General features: G+C 45.1%; 4 protein-coding genes and 1 long non-coding RNA gene across 6 annotated transcripts; 2 read left to right on the top strand and 3 right to left on the bottom strand.

Moving 5' to 3' along the window:
• Window positions 1-10: 10 nt before the first annotated feature.
• LOC117891705 (ataxin-10) lies at window positions 11-4,707 on the bottom strand. 2 transcript variants are annotated; one of them, XM_034797298.1, is made up of 4 exons: window positions 4,683-4,707; window positions 3,546-4,626; window positions 2,173-3,486; window positions 11-65 (listed from the first exon to the last, which is right to left on the bottom strand). In XM_034797298.1, the coding sequence occupies exons 1-3, from the start codon at window positions 4,683-4,685 to the stop codon at window positions 3,320-3,322; spliced, it is 1,251 nt and encodes a 416-aa protein (XP_034653189.1). In that variant the 5' UTR covers window positions 4,686-4,707; the 3' UTR covers window positions 11-65; window positions 2,173-3,319. The 2 variants fall into 2 exon arrangements, with proteins under 2 accessions (XP_034653189.1, XP_034653188.1); XM_034797297.1 differs by having other exon boundaries at window positions 3,546-4,700.
• A 348-nt stretch (window positions 4,708-5,055) lies between these two features.
• LOC117891706 lies at window positions 5,056-6,781 on the top strand. The gene is made up of 3 exons (XM_034797299.1): window positions 5,056-6,204; window positions 6,265-6,401; window positions 6,458-6,781. Exons 1-3 carry the CDS (start codon window positions 5,173-5,175, stop codon window positions 6,516-6,518), a joined length of 1,230 nt encoding a protein of 409 aa, XP_034653190.1. The 5' UTR covers window positions 5,056-5,172; the 3' UTR covers window positions 6,519-6,781.
• On the bottom strand, window positions 6,706-8,151 carry LOC117891707 (SH3 domain-containing protein Dlish). The gene is made up of 3 exons (XM_034797300.1): window positions 7,995-8,151; window positions 7,798-7,921; window positions 6,706-7,743 (listed from the first exon to the last, which is right to left on the bottom strand). Exons 1-3 carry the CDS (start codon window positions 8,038-8,040, stop codon window positions 6,795-6,797), a joined length of 1,119 nt encoding a protein of 372 aa, XP_034653191.1. The 5' UTR covers window positions 8,041-8,151; the 3' UTR covers window positions 6,706-6,794.
• Window positions 8,152-8,954: 803 nt separating this feature from the next.
• LOC117891714 lies at window positions 8,955-9,877 on the bottom strand. Its single transcript, XM_034797308.1, has one exon. The coding sequence runs from the start codon at window positions 9,854-9,856 to the stop codon at window positions 9,218-9,220; it is 639 nt and encodes a 212-aa protein (XP_034653199.1). The 5' UTR covers window positions 9,857-9,877; the 3' UTR covers window positions 8,955-9,217.
• Window positions 9,878-12,112: 2,235 nt separating this feature from the next.
• LOC117891720 lies at window positions 12,113-13,991 on the top strand. The gene is made up of 2 exons (XR_004648646.1): window positions 12,113-12,285; window positions 13,903-13,991. It is a non-coding gene; the product is annotated as an uncharacterized LOC117891720 (long non-coding RNA).
• The last annotated feature ends 2,217 nt before the right edge of the window (window positions 13,992-16,208 follow it).

Genomic DNA, 16,208 nt, shown 5'->3' with positions numbered 1-16,208 from the left:
ACTGTTTGTCGCTCTCCGGACGATGGCAACGGGTAATCCACACGCACATGGAACAGGGCACGTTCCTGCGAAGTAAGAGTGGTGTGGCTTAACTTAGCTGACTTTTATCTATCTCTGGCCCCTGGTCTCTAGGCAAATGAAGTCACTGAAAATGTGCGGCACATGTGTGGGACATCATCGACGTCACTCTTCAGCAGGTGTTTTCTTTTGGCATCCCCATACCCACCCAGATCTCTCTAATTTAAACATTATTTTTATATTTTGACTAAATATATTCTAGCTACATATGGATGAGGAGGCGTAGAGCAATCACATCGCTGGTTGTGGTGTGCGAACGAACGTTAATTATGCTCTTTTGGAGAATTTATTCGTATTTATTTATTTATTTTACATGTTGCTGCGGCAACCAGAAATTCCCATTCGAAAACAGTTTTTCTTTCAGTTTTTGCTTTGCCGCCTGACAGAAATTAAGCAAATTAGTGGAGGAGACGTCCAAAGTTCCCCCTCCCCTGCCTGGTGTGCGCAAAATAAATGACAAACAAAGTTCCCCTCCCCTGCCTGGTGTGCGCAAAATAAATGACAAAATATTCAAAAGTATTTGAATTCTTTTTTTTTCAAAATTGTTGCGCTTCGGTGCAAAAAAATATTTTGCGAGAATTAGGTGCGACGACGTGAGTGGGCGGTGAAGTGGCTGAGAGGGGAGTGGGGACTGGGGAGTGCGTGCACAAGTGCCGTTATACTACTTGGCTCTCGTCTGACAACTAAATACATACTTATACATATATTATTTTTACTCTATTCCGTCTTTGTTTGAAATAATAAATGGGTCGCTGCCACTGCCTAGTGTCGCCTTCAATTCTCGGGAAAACCCAAAGGGGATCTCATTATAATTGATGCTGATGGAGGGCGCGTCGCCAGGTAAGCATCAATTCTTATATCCACTTCTGTGGAAGATCTCTATCTCTTTCTCTTCTCCAACTTCTCCACTTCCGCGATCTATTCTTGGACGCGTGCAGCCGTTGCAGACGCACTGCGCGGCAGAGTTGAAGTGGAGCGGAGGGAGTTGTTGCATTTGCGTCACGTTTTCCGACTGCGTCATTTTTGGGGGAAGAGAAACGATTCCGTTACAAACTTTTGTGCTAGTTTTGTGTGTGTGGCTTTGGCGGCTTTTGTACTCTAACCAGAGGGTATGCAAATGTTGGCCAGATGTTTGTAACCCATGGAAGACTTCGATCGTTGTCGAAGATTTTAATCGTTTGGCTGAAACTTGGGAATTTGTACACTGAGTTCCTCATATTCACAGGTAATTATAGTTGGTGCTTTGCTTTTGCATTTACAGATCATTAAACGTTTGCCGATTTTCAAGAGTATATAAAATGTTACGCTGATGTTCAGGTTTTATTTTATTTTTTTATTTACATATATTTTGCACGGCACAAATTTGAGTTTACGCATTTGATTTGGTTGCCTTTTGTTTAAAACAAATTTGTCTTGAATATGCCGTTATTTTTAGCCGATATGTACAGTTATCAAGCTGTGTCTTTTGTCTATATTTATGGGCCATACGCACACACACAGATATACATATACATATATGTATGTACATAATATATTTAGATTCCTGGCTGACAATACGCTTGAAATGTCGTTTATTCCCATCTCATTGTCATCTTTGGGCGCGCATATTGACATTTTTGACAGGGAGAAATTCTATATTTTTCTTTTCTTTTTAAACACACACATACACCTGCCCCTGAGGATCGGCAGCACGCACACGCCCAATGAGAGGGTGAGAGACAGAGAATTGAATTTGTCGGCCGACTATTTATTTGTTTTGTGATTTCAGTTTTTATTTGTTGTCGGCCATTGTATTTTTGGTATGTGCCATGCCACGCCACGACACGCCACGCCACGCCACACCACGCTGTCCACCATAACACCGTCGAATTCTTAGCCTCCCTTCGGGCAAATTTCGCATTTTTAGTGCAACTAATTAATGTCTGGCATAAATAATGCCAATGCCAGGCCAGGCCCCCCACATGGTCCTCCCGCATCACTGTCACAGCATTTAATCGCTCCGATTTCGGTTGTCATTCCCCTTGATTTATCGTTATATAAGAGTGATCCGATCCGATCCGTTTCGATCTGCTCTAGAGGTATGTTTACTCCTACCATTAAGGCTGCAACGCTGCAACAATAATCTCTGCTCCAAGTCAAATTGTTTATCGACGACTTTTATGGGCTCCGGCAGCGTTCGCGTTTGTGTTGATTTGATTTTACGAGGATCGCCTGCCCAGGCGCAAGCGTCTTAATGTCTAAAATAAAATTTTGCTAATTCCTCAACTAAAAACCGAGACGAAGCATGCGATAACAACAGAAATAAATAAATATACTACACAAAAACCGAACAAATTCCGTCGAAAAACTCAAGAGTAATCAAAGAGCGCGAACGATGAACGTTGAACGGTGGTCGTGCTTTGAGGACCCGGCGATCGCGGCGATTCCGTCGTTGACTCCCGTCTGCTGCTGGCCAAAGCAGAGCACAGACTGACTGACTGCTGGGAGGAGGGACCGGACCGGACCACTGCTGCCACTGCCAGTGGTTGCTGTCGTCGTCGTCTGAGCGAGCTGAAACAAAAGGCTGCCAGCCAGCGTGAGTGTGGTGCCCGTTGCTGTTGCCTCCATTGTTTCTTTGCCCTGCAGAGCAACATAAACATAAACTCATGGCGTTGGCGTTGGCGTTTGTTGGCGGCGCGTGTTCCACATACACAGATTTACGCATGTGAATGGGAATGAGAGTGGAAGGAGGAGGCATCCCAAACCATGCTGCCACCTGCAGAAGTCGCCAAAGGAAGCGCTCGACGACGTCATCGTTTCTTAATTGCCCCATAAACCGAACTCATCTCAACTCAACTCAGTGTAGCAATTTGTGTGCATAAATTTAGAAATTGATGAATTTAGCCATCTCTTTTTTAATGGTGCACAGAGCATGGTACATGGGCAGCTATTTTTATATCCGCTCTTGCTGTAGCAGCGCTCGCGGATGCTCGCTCGAATGTCCGTTCGCGTTGCCCCGCGAGTCGCCGCACGCGCCCTGCGATGCCATTAAACGGTGACAACGAGTTTATGAATGTTGTTAGATCTTTTGGCATACCATTAGCGCATCGCTCAACGCAAGGAGAGGCGGCCGCCGGGCGGATGACGTCGTGCGAAAGACAGCTAACCACTTGTTGGCCAGCCAGTGGTCGTGCCTCGCTTCCCAATGGCCTGTCTGGTCTGGTCTGTGTATGTTTTCTCTGTGCTGAGTGCTGGTATTCGGCTATTGGCGTTTGTCCGAGATGCGCAGGGCGCCCATGTCCAGATTGAGTTCGCTGAGGAGGTCATTGGGGGCCGAACCCTGCATGGTTAGGCCGGCGACAATCTGCTGAGCCTCTGGGCAATTGATGCAGGCATTGCGTATGGCCAAAATGCTCCACTCCCGCATTACTAAACGAAAAGAATGAAATGTTAATAAGTGGTACTTAAAGGTTTATCGATTGTCTTACAAGGATTGCGGGCATCCATGACCGTGCACTCGAGCAGAGTGGGCAGCAGCTGTGTGTCAATGCAGTAGCCTTTGTTCGCCTTGTTCTCGTACAACAAATTGGCGGAGCAGCGCACCAGGAGCGTCTTCAGCTCGTAGGAAACCTTCTTTTCGTACTCCGCATCCACGCCGGATGTGAGGGCCACCTCTTCCAGCTTGGTCATTGGCTTGTCTAGCCCTCCACCGTCTGCCTCCTTGCCTGCTGCAACCACACAGCGCAGCAAGCTGCTGACATTGATGAACAGTGACTGATCTTCCGCATAGAAGTTGGCATACTCTTCGGAACCGCTGACACTGGCTATGATGCGCAGTAGCGTGTGCACTTCCCGAGGATGCAGCTCGTGGCGCAGCTTCATCGTTTCCCGCAATATGCAGTCAGACTTCAGTCGAAACTCCTTGGCAAAGTGCTGCAGCAGGAATGGGGCCAGCTTCCCGTTCGGGCTGTTCTCGCGCAGATAGTGCGCCACATAATCCAGAAAGGCTATGCGCTCCTCGGTGCTCAGACGCTGATAACAGCCCACACAGACTCGACCATTCGACACCATAAAGTTCTCCAGAAAGAAGTGCAAATACTCAAAGTTGAGGGTGCACTTTGCCTCGTTGATGGCCTGCCACAAGCGGAGGCATGTCTGGAGAGCCAGCTCATTACTGATCAGGCCACAGCCATTAAGGTAGATGTTGTACATTATCATGAGCAGCACGTTGTTTGAGCTTCCCAAGGGAGCGGCACAGGCCTGCTCGGCAATCAGTGTGCCATGCAGCGTCCAGATGTGTGCCTGGGCGGGTCCATTGTTCACCACAGTATTGGCCAGTACCTGCAGCGTGAGTGTGTGGATGGTACTTTGCTCGGTGCGCATCTGGGGATTCAACGCCATGGCTTCTATAAAACTAGAAAACTCAGCATTCTTTGCCACAGCCTCTTGGGCGGCGCTGCTTTTGGTGAGCAGAAGGCGCAGGCTCTTGAGCAAGCCTGTGATTTCCTCTGCATTTTCAGCGATGCCTAAGCTAACAATCCGTTGTACGATTTCGTTGCTTTCGTTGTTCTGCAAGGACATTACTTTATATTCGTTTTAAAAATTGTAAACAACAATATAGCCAACATGTGATCGAGCGATAACCAACAGCGCACCGCTTACCAGCACTGGTCGTTCCCACTTACGCTTTATGTTTTCCTTTTTTGTTGACCTTTTTAAGTTTGAACCTTACATCCAATCCTTACCAATCCAATGAAAGGAAGTAATGAAAACCATCCAATATTATGCAAAATTGATTTATCAATCGAAAAAAATTATAGTTTTAGTGCTAAGAATCCTAACTATCGAGTAATATTAAATAGAACATCAAAATCGAGGAATATAATTGAAGACTACGGTATATTTACGGTAAATTTAAAATGAGAAGGTATATTTTGGTATATTTTTAAGGGGTCTGACGGTATATTTGATCGATAATTCCGCGGTCACACTGCTCCCAACAAAAAAAAATTAAAAAAAATAGAAAAACAAAGAAAGTAAAATAAATAAAAAAGTCATGTAGCTGGAAAAGTTGCAGAGGCCAGGCAAAAAGGATACATTCTATAAGACAAAGCAATGTCCCTGCGTGCACTCAGAAAACGAGAATCGGGTAACTGTGGCAGCAACAACTACACCAACAACAACAACAATAGCACGGGGAGAACGCTCTTTAAGAAGGCCAGCACAGCAACAACGTCACCGAATCAGCAGCGTCCATTAGCGGTTAAATCGTCAAGTTCCAGCAAAAATTTAGACACTCTAAAACTAATCCATCAGAGTAAGCTGCTGGGCCGCGCCACCCAGTCGTGCCCTGACCTAAGACACTGCGCCAAGTATTCTGGCAACAGCAGCCTGTTGCGCAGCAAGTCGGAGAGTGATGTGGGCACAGTAGCCTTGGCTGGCAACTCTGGTGTTCCTCTGACGGCGGCCAACGCAAAGTCGGAAGTGTGTCTGCAGAGAATCAGTTCGCACAGCTACGAGCCGCAGCAGCGGTCTACAAATAGGACCACAATGATGGGTGGTGCGCGTTCGCATAGGGACCTCACACAGTCCTCTTACGGCAGCAGCGTGGGGGGTCATGGCAGCGACTTGGAGTCGGGTAGAGCCCCGCGACGCATGAGCGAGTGCAGCCTGGGTTACAGCCAGACCAGTGGCGGTGGCTATCCGCGACGCAACGGCTCCATGTTTGCCAGTCAAATGACTTTGTCTTCCAGCTCGGCGGCACCTGTTGATCCCAATGCAGTGCTGCGCGTGCCAATAATTGGTTACGAGGTGATGGAGGAGCGTGCCCGCTTCACTGTCTACAAACTACGCGTAGAGAACCCGGAATCGAATGACTGCTGGCTGGTTATGCGCCGCTACACGGACTTTGTCCGGCTGAATGGCAAGCTAAAGCAGGCTTACCCCAAGGTAACGCTGATGCTGCCACGCAAGAAGCTCTTCGGGGACAATTTCAATGCCGTCTTCCTGGACAACCGAGTGCAGGGACTCCAAATATTTGTCAACTCCGTGATGGCCAAGGAGGAGTTGCGCAGGTGCAAACTGGTGCGAGAGTTCTTCTGCCTGGACGAGCCGCCCTCGTATTCGGAATCCATGGAGGAGTGTCGGGTAAGTCAAAGGTATTAATCAACAATATCCATATCTACCATATTCTGCTCTCTGCAACAGGCAATATTCGAGGCGCAGGAGGAGACCATCACTCACCTCAAAATGCAGATACAGAATAAAAACGATCTCATACTCAGTTTGCAGCAGAAGCTCCGGGAGGAGATGAGCGAGAAGGAGCAGCTCAGGGAGGCATTAAAGTGAGTTTGAACGAACAGCGGGGAACCACTTAAATAAGCTAACATTTATTTTGCAGAAACGTTAACCTGAACTGTTCGCATTGCTCCTCGGCCAACGACAGTCTGGCCTTGAAATAGGCCAGCGAAAGCGTTGACGGAACCCAGTTCAAGGTGCGCGTGGGTACAATATTATGCTGAGCATAAATCTGCCCACCCTCGCGCACCACTCTTCGTGGAACACATATCCAGATCCAAAACCAAGTGCATATCGAGGCGCTACAAGGCTCACATCTAGTTTTAGGTGCTGTTTATGGGCAATTAATAATTACTGATGGTATATCTTATTGTATATTTACGCTCACATCAAAAGAATATATAACTAAGGCACAATTTACTCAACTGGTTCCAGCGTACTCAAAGACTGGTCATGGCAGGCGGGCGTGCGTAGGCCTTCGGTATGAATCCGTATTTTCTCGTCTTGGGCGCATAGGCCCAGAGCCAACCGTCCACCGTCTGATTGTTCAGATCGGCATATATCCAATCGCCACGTCGCACAGACAGATAAAGATCATCCGGTGCCTGCGCTTTATAATCGTAAAGCATCACCAGCTCTGTGCCATGATAGCGCAGATCATCTGTGCCCAAGCCCAGCTGCTGCTGCTGTTGTTGTGGTTGCTGCTGCTGCGGCTGTTGCTGGCCCTGCTGCAGAATGGATTCCATGGCGTTGAGTGTGGCATGATGCTGTATGTTGTTCTCGTTGAGCGGAGCTTTTTGCTGCTGCAGGACACGCACACTGTCGGCGGGATAGATGAAGCCAGCTGGCACGAATCCCTCCTGGCCATCGCTGCGCATGATCCAAAACCAATCGGGATCCTCTCGGTTCAAGACGGTCACAAACTCCCCCCGCTCCACCGACAAATCGTTCTCATCGCGTGCTATGAATGTGTACAGGACAATGCAGCGTCCGGATGGCTCCTTGATGAACGGTGTGCACTCTGGCTCCACATGCAAGCTGTTCTCAATGTTGTTCGATGCAGCAATTGGGTTGGCTGCAGGAGGCGGCTCATCGCAGAGCACGTCCAGTTTATTTTCTGTGCCCAGGAGCGGCATATTCTCTTCGATCGGCTGCTCTGGGCAGTGTTCTCGAGGCAGTTTCTTCTTCACGGCCAATTCGGCCAGTTGGGTGTTGCAAGGGGCGCAATAGGAAAACGGTATGAAGCCCTCCTGCCGCGAATCCTGTCCGATCACATAGACCCAATCGTTTTCCCTGTACAATATATTCACCAGCTGGCCGCGCTTCACCTCTAGTTCATCGTCCACGCAGGGCGTAAAATCGTGCAGCACAACCATTTTGGAGTCTGGGCTGTGGAATGCATCGGATGAGAATGGGATTCTAACAAACAACAATCAGACATACCTGAGACCGTGTTCCTTTTCAATGCCCACCCGCACCAGAGTCTCAATGCTGGAGGAGCCAGTTATGCGTCCCATGCCGATGCCCCCCACTGCAGGCAGATCCCTCTCGATGCTCGCACTTGTGGCTGTGTAACAAGAAACAAGTTTGTGGTTCAAGTCTTTCATTTTTGTCACTTTTTGTTTGTTTGTTTGGCTTACCTTTCTTCTTATCGCGCCGCATGCGCACTGGGCAAAGAAATGCCATGTCTCTGATCAGTTATAAATCCTCTTTTGTCCTTAATTAATTTTAACTTTAACTGCAACAAATAAATTTGTTTATTGTTTTTTGTTGTATCGATATAATATACCGACAGACACTGGGAAATATATCGAAATATACCCTTGCATTTTCAAAATATACTGTAAATATACCGTAAATCTAAAGTCATTTTCCTCGATTTTGATGTTCTATTTCATATTACTAGCTTGTTCAAAGTTTCCGTGCTAAAACAATACTTTTATCCGATTTATTATTCAGTTCTTCACAAGATTAGCTAGTTTTGAAGACTTTCTTTTCTTGAAATTTGTCCAAATTAAGTTAAAAACTAAAAAGGTCAACCAACAAAAAAAGCATATAACGTTAGTGGGAACGGAATGCAACATCATTTGACAATTTGTTGCTTGTCAACCGGTATGTAAGGGCCGTTTGTATACCCTATTTCCATATCAAAATTTCATTTTCAAAGCTCCTCTCAAACATTAATAATGACTTAATCTTAGGCTGACATGTTTTTAACCTTTTCATATGACTTCTATAGGCTATACATATGGAAATCGATCTATAATTTTGTCGGTATGGCTTATTTTCAATTCGAGTATATGCAGCCCGCCAAGGGTACTAAATGTTGCTTAATCCGTGCCAAATGTTGGGGAACAGTGCTGCTCACTTTTCGCAGCATGTTGCTGATCCGTACAAAAGAGAGAAACTCCTCGAGGAACATTTGAAAAACACGCGTATGGCAGTGTGGATACCCTATATTATTGAAAATACCCTAAGAAGTAGAGTTTAATAGACTGATGAATACCAAATATACAATGATCTCAATTCGTAGTCTAAATATCCTGAAATGTATATAATATTCCTTTAATAGTACTCTGGTACACACTCACACACACACGTGTATGCATGCTGTCGTCCATTGATGGTAAAAACAGGATAGGTATGATCTCGATAACGTATATCGATCGAGTGCGCATGACTGGCGGGGGGCTATGATTTTGCCGCCAAACTTGAAATCGCTTTGTAACAAATGCTCGTTCATCCATGTTAATATACTTAAAACGGCATTCAAAGTGCACCTTGACTTGCCGCAGTCGGGTGCAATGGACGAGGTGTCTTTAGGTAAAATATTTGTATGTGTTTAGGGTGTGCTGTGGCAGCTTTAACGTCTTCGACTCTGCGATCTCTGCCGCCCGTTGGCTGGAGTGGCCTTTCTGGATCGCGGCATAGCACGCGACGTGGCCCTGGTGCGATTGGTTTGCACATTCTTCGAATTGGCAGCATTCCGTAATCTTTGCATAATATCTTCCTCCTCATAGTAGCTCATAGTTCGGCAGCAGGCCAAGGCATATTCATTCGCTTTGGTTAAAACGGTCATCTTAATGGCACTGTAAACCGCGACCATCAACTTCAAGAGATAAATAGGGTCGTGGCGAAGGTGGAAAAACAACGTCGGTGAGATGTGGAAGATGTTTTGGAAAAGCACAGTGGACTCGAGCGACATGCGGCAGAGATCCAGCACGGCATAGAACGACTCCCAAATGATCAGTATGGCCAGCTGGCCGATGACATAGGCTCCAGCCAGCTCCAGGAGAAACTGCCAGGTATTCTGCACTGGACGCAGGAACAGAACACGCAAGTGGTGGGACAGCAGCACCAAAGTGTAGAGGAACAGAACGGTGGGCAGATCAGGCACATAATGGAAGGTTACCACATTGCAGCCGCACAGGAACATAATCACGTAAACGATAATCGCTGCACCCAGCTGGGCGGTCTCGTACTGGCCGCGTATTAATATCATTCTCTGCTCTTCTGGAACAAATTTAACAAGAATTTAAGCTAAAATATTTAATATTTTTCCCCCGATTTGGAATATATTGTTTGAATGTGGCAAGAGTGTTGGTTGGACTGAGCTGTTCTGGCTACAGTCTGACAGACTTGTCAAAGGCCACGCCAAGGTTTTTCCACCCCTTCTCGAATAGGTCAAATTGCATACGTCACTCGCATCCTTGTTATCCTTGACAGCCAGTGCAAAAGTTGAACTGTCAAAAGTGCGGGCAATGGACTATTTTGGTGCCAAGGATAACCGCCTTTCGCATGCAATTTTCGATTTAAGAGAGACAGAGAGAGAGGTGGAGAGAGAGAGAGAGAGCGAAAGTGTGCAAACTGACCTACACTCCGGTACAGCCCAGCCCCCATGCCATAAGCATTTCCCATTCTGACGAAATTGCGTGTTAAATTCGCTCGAATTATCCCACTAGCACCCAGCCCATGCCAGCAGCAGCAGGTGCCACACCCCCAAAGACCCAAAATAGCAATAAACATACACACATACATACATACATACATTCATATACATAGCAGACATTGTTGTTGATTTTTGCCAACTACGCAGTTGATTTCACAGCCTCATCGCGAAGCCACTCTCACTCCCATGCCCTATCCCAAGCTTTAACGGAGAGAGCCTGTCCTCCAATCGATGGAATGGGACCTGCGCATAGCCCATCCTTTGGATGCCATTCACGAAAGCATGCGTTGCAGATGTGTGCTGGAGATGATCCATCAGGATGCCCTGGGACGTGCCATGTCTACGTAATTGTTGCTCCGACATTTGGTGTCCGAAAAACAACGGCCGGACAGGCTCCGAAATTATGAGTGCAGGAGCAGAGGGCCAGCAATGGGAATCAGAGCAGAAGCAACGAGTATTTGGGTCATCTATTTTTGGGTACACGCGTACTTTTCGCAGCTTTAGGGACACTTTCCAACCTGAAGGCATCCAAAAACAATCAGAGAAGGGTATAGAAATATCACCTCGAATGGTTGCCCAAAGCTTTGTTCCCTTGCACATGTACAAATGTATGGATGTATGAATAAATCATCTGCTGGTGGCCTTGAATTGCAATTTCCCCATCCAATGAGCTGCTTTCCATTTCATCAGCGGCTAGAATAATTTCACAGTAATCTACTTTATGTACTTTGACAATTTTCAAGAGTTTTCCATAACTATTTCCCGCTTTTTGGGCTTTCATTTCCATTTCGTAATGTGATTTTCTATCACATCATTTCCATTTCGATGGCTCTGCCCCAAACCGTTGTGCAATGCATTTTGGCGCACATTTTATGGCTGAAAAATGCACAGAGCGTCGCGAAACGAAAACCGTAACATATGGGGGGAAAAGTTGTTGAGAAAAGTGCAACGAATGTTGTGGCTGGAGGGGAGGGCAAGACTTTAGCACAGAGAGAAGTAAACAATAATTGTGTACAAAGATACGTCAAGATATATACATATATATATGTACATACATACGATGTATGTATTTGTTCTATATATTTTTTGATTTGTCTAAAAATGTACGAAATTTGGCAAAAGTCCAAATTTGCAATTTTCAACTGATTTATGTGGAATGGGGATTATCGGATGGATGTACTAAGCGCATGAATAAGCGAAAGTGTTTGAGGGTAACCAAAGCTCAAACCCAAGAGATGCCTTCATGGCGTTGCAAGCTAAAACCCTCTTTCAATGCAACATTTTCAAAGGACACGTACGCCCCACGCAGCCCGTTAAAAAGAGCAAACGCACAGGAAGGAGGATGAGAGCCAAGTGTGCGCTCAAGGACATGCATATATTATGAGGGGCTTTGCCGAGAGCAGAGGCATTAGGGCGTAAAATGTGTCCAAAAGCCCGGGGTACGAGCATCCCATGGACATGGACCTGGTCGTGGGCGTAATCGTTAATCGACACGTAGACATTCGTATGTGTGATATTTAATTACGGCTATGTGGATGCTATAGGGAGTGGGTGGATGTCGGGTGGTGTTGTTATGGAGACTATGACGCCTCAAAGTGCAGCCCTCCGTCCTTGTCCAGCGCCAGCCCAGGACCAGAGTTCAGAGAGCGACAGCTACCGAAGCGATACGATGGTTCGTGGGGTCCTGCCTCGGCTGCATTCCATTCAGTAACAAGCTCTTGCTGTCTATTTCGCTCGTGTTTTCTCTCTCGCTCTGATGGCTCCACTACGGCCGTACGCCGCCACGAGCACGTGCCCCAATCGGCGGCAGTGTGCTCCACTCAGTTGAGGTTGGTTTCTCATTCGGCGTGGTCGCATTCTGTTCTATCCGCAGCGCGTCATAGTCAGAGTACTCTATTTCATCCGCGTCAGTGGCAGAGTCTCTGTTGGTGTGTCAGTGTCAGTGTGTGGCAAAAGTCCCAGAAAAAAGCAGCCAAAATTAGGTAAATACCGAGTGTGCCCCCAGTGTGTGTGCCGCTGCACTTTGCAACTGCAGGAACATTTTCGGGGGTGAATTGTCTAGATCTGGCGATGCTTGCTCATTGTACATATTACATCAGAAGACTGGGTCAATGCTTATATAAAGTTGTAATCGGGCACAGACAGGTGTTGCAGGACCCCATGAGCTAGGACCTTTCTCTTGGCGCCACTTCCGGTCTGGGCGGAATTCAATTATAAACACACACACACACACAAACACAGGAACAGACATGTTTTCCTCATTTGGTTGTTTATAATTTGAACGTCTTCCGTTTCTCTTTTATTTGTTGATTTTTGATTTTTTATTTATTTTGCTTATTTTCATACATAAAAAAAGCTTTTCTGCTATTTTCTGATTTTTGTCTGCGACGTCAAAGACATTTTAATGGGTGTTCATGTGTATGTACATATGTATTTACATATGTACATATGTATGTACATACATATATTCTACGTATCTGTTTATATACAATTGCCTTTAAAGAATTTGAAAGAATTTCGCTTGTTTATTTTGTTTTCATTTAGGATTTACGAGTTGAAACACGCAAAATATCCATCTGTGGGGAGCTAAGGTTAAGTGCCAGACATCATCATCACCATCAACCTCATCGGACTTCAATCAATTGGGAATTATTAATGACATTATATAGTAAAACTTTGATGCATAATATATCCAAAGCAGTGGCTTTGGATTAGGTTAATTGAGTTCGTTCTTCCAAGGCTACACGCTTTGGTGGAAATATTCCTTGTTTTATGTGGCTATCAAGTAAATTTGTTGTTTCCTTTCCTGTTCGGTGTTATTCTGTCCATTCTGGATAAATATGTATGTATGTATATGTAGGCATTTGTGCAAGTCCACAATTTTGGAGTAAATAAATACTCTCAAAAATTGCCAGTTATACCCTATTCAGAGTATTTTCTTGATATTGGTGAAGCATTTTCGAAAATATAAATTATCTCAAGAAAAACCTTGATAAAATGAAAACAATTGTTCTGTGTCTTTAGATGGGGACAATTTATAATGTGAATAAAATGTGCGAAAGGGTATCCAATTCTGGGAATGTATGAACTTTATCTTGTTTTTCATTTGCATAATCAAATTTTATTTATGGCCGCTGGCCGAGTCCGAGTGCCACACCAATTTACATGCAAATCTGGCCACTATTTGTGTGTACACTGTTGTGTGTGTGTGTTTGTGTGTTTGTTTTGCCACAGATTCCCAGAACCATAACGGTTTCTCACATCCACCCACAACCCCTCTCTCACTTTTTAAAATGTGCAAGGAATCTTGCACTGCTCTGTATAAAAGAATTAGCGGGACTTCTAGAAAGTTCTTTGGGGTTCATTTGGGTAGGGGATGAGAACAAGGCTCAATTGATGGCGCACTTCTAGAGGGTGGTTCTGCCTTTTGGCGCGGCCTGCAAACTGTAAATTGCCATCAATTGGACTTAATTCCTGAGCTTGCGATTGTTGCTGCAATTTGCATTGTGCAATGCAATCAATGCTCTGCGCTGAAATTGAAAGAGCACCGATTGGACAGCAGAATTTAATTAAATCTCTCTTTCTTTCTCTCTTTGCAGGCTTTTCAAAAATGGATAAGCGAAATATGAAAATGTATGTAAATGCCGACGCAGCAAATGAACGCATTAAAATGAATCATAATTGAGAGCGAACCAAAAAATGAGTAAGAAGAGTATCTAATCTGGAGCATAGGAAAGGAGTGAGAGCGAAAGGGATAGCGAGACGAATCGACGAGGTCTTTGGGATGCGTTTCATTTGCAACGTCATCGCGTCATCAACAGCTGAAGAGAGCCAACAAAGAGAGCACCAGCTTCTATCGCACACACACCCATTTTTCAACGACCGAGTCCCAGAGGAAAGGGTGTCAACACACATCTGCATTTTATTAATTAACGAGAAACGAATTAGATAATTAATACAAAAGATTCTCCTCCTCCCAAGAGAAACTGTAAAGAAAAAGAAACACACTCACGCGAACGTTTGCGCAAAAGCAAAGAGAGACAATTGAGAGAGAGAGAGAGAGCAGCCGCACAAGAGCCGCACAGTCGAGAGCATAGAGCAGTGCAAAAAGCAAGCGCCAGAGCGAGAGGGAAGCGAAGCACTCGCAGGCACACGAAACACATTCAAACGCAGCCTTTTGTGGTTGTGTGTGCTTTTGACACTCAAACTCAAAATTCGTCTCTTCGCGTCCACAACGTGCCACCAAGTGAGCGGAAAGTTTTTAGCTTGATTTCCACAGTCGCCGTATGAGAAGTTTCCTCTGTTTTTCTTTCGTTGCCTTTTGTTGCCCCTTCGCAGCGGAGTGAAGAGTGGGACAACGAATTATTCAACGCAACCAAAAAGCGGACACCGAAAACAAGTTAAAGCCAAATCAACAAACGATTGTGTCTATTGCAGTGCGGAATATCGATTTTTGTCATACGCGCGCGTCGATGACCTCGCCGAAAACAATTACAACCGAGAGTTGAGAGCAGTGCAAAAATCAAACGCAAAAGCAAAGTCAAAGGCTAAGCAAAAGCAAGAGCAAATACAACACACTCACACACCTACTCGTGCATTTTTCGAAGCTGCCTAATTCCGACTCTTAGCCACGTTTTACATAATTGGCCAATTGCAGAGTCAGGCAAAAGTGCTAGAAACAACTACGACGGCGACCGTTGCAAGCCGAGTGCCAGAGGGAAAGGGAAACGAACATTTAGACAGACGAAGAAGGAGAGCGGGAGGAAGGAGAACAGCGAGCAGCAAGCGGGAGAGGAGCGGCAGCGGCAGCGTCGGCGGCGGCAGCCAAGAACCCCAGAGACACATGCTTAGATATCGTCTCGTGTCCACACACTTTTTGAAGCAGCCGTAGTCAGCCAACGAGAGAGGGAAGCGCAATATTGAGAGAGTTGTAACGGACACGGGAAGTGTCGTCTCGTCAGCACTCTCTGTCTACTAAAGGTTGGCCGGCTAGGCTCAGGGAAAATGGGGTGGGTGTTGTGCTGCGAAAACGAACTCCGTCACCTAACAAAATCGTAGACAGATTTACGGGAACTGGGATCGGAATTACAAACCCGGACGGAACTTAAGGTCCACTACCTACTGTGAAGAGCAAGGTGGTTGTGCTCTTCCCTCTTGACCCACCCTCCATGTAGAATAACATAAGAATATGCCATTATGGTTCTACCCAAAACCTTAAAACTATTTTTACTGCATGTGTATATATATGTGGGGCTAATTTAAGACATAGGAATTCAAGAGAATGATCAAATATGAATAAAAATAATATAATCAAAATATAAAGTAAGAATGAATTAATTAAAGGAATTAAATGGCATAATTGTAGTGATGGTAGTTAATAATAATTCATTTTATATATGGTTAAGCATGCATGTCTCACTGTGTAGACGCTATTCTCCTGACCCGGAGTGTATGTGTATATATGTGTGTCTACTTACAGACTTTTAAACAGCTGCTGGTGTCGTTGGGCCCAATTTCACGTTTGCAATAAAAACTGTTAAAGAAATGTAGAAATATGCAAAATAACAAGAAGCGTTATGAAGAGGTATTTTACCAATACCCTTCCATGGACACAATGAGACCGATGATGCACCTTTTAAAATCTATTCTTAACTAGGCATAAATTTCATTTTTTTTTCTTCTTCTATTTCTAAGTTAACGTCTAGGAATATTTAATATTATTAAACAATTTTCTTTTCTATTTTTTTCTTCGATCCATAATTTTTCATTAAATTTTCTTTTCTAGATTTTGTGATTTATTTTTCTTCCCTTAAGTGGCTTTTTAGAATGTCGGCATCGAACAATTTTAATAACCTGAGAGAAGGAGAGAATAGGTGACATACGGTCAGGTGGGTCTAGTTAAGTG

Source organism: Drosophila subobscura, chromosome E, assembly GCF_008121235.1.
Source record: "Drosophila subobscura isolate 14011-0131.10 chromosome E, UCBerk_Dsub_1.0, whole genome shotgun sequence".
In the NCBI taxonomy this organism is placed as follows: Eukaryota; Metazoa; Arthropoda; class Insecta; order Diptera; family Drosophilidae; genus Drosophila; species Drosophila subobscura.
The sequence above is the reverse complement of the archived record's forward strand: the minus strand, read 5'-3'. Positions and strand labels throughout refer to the sequence as shown.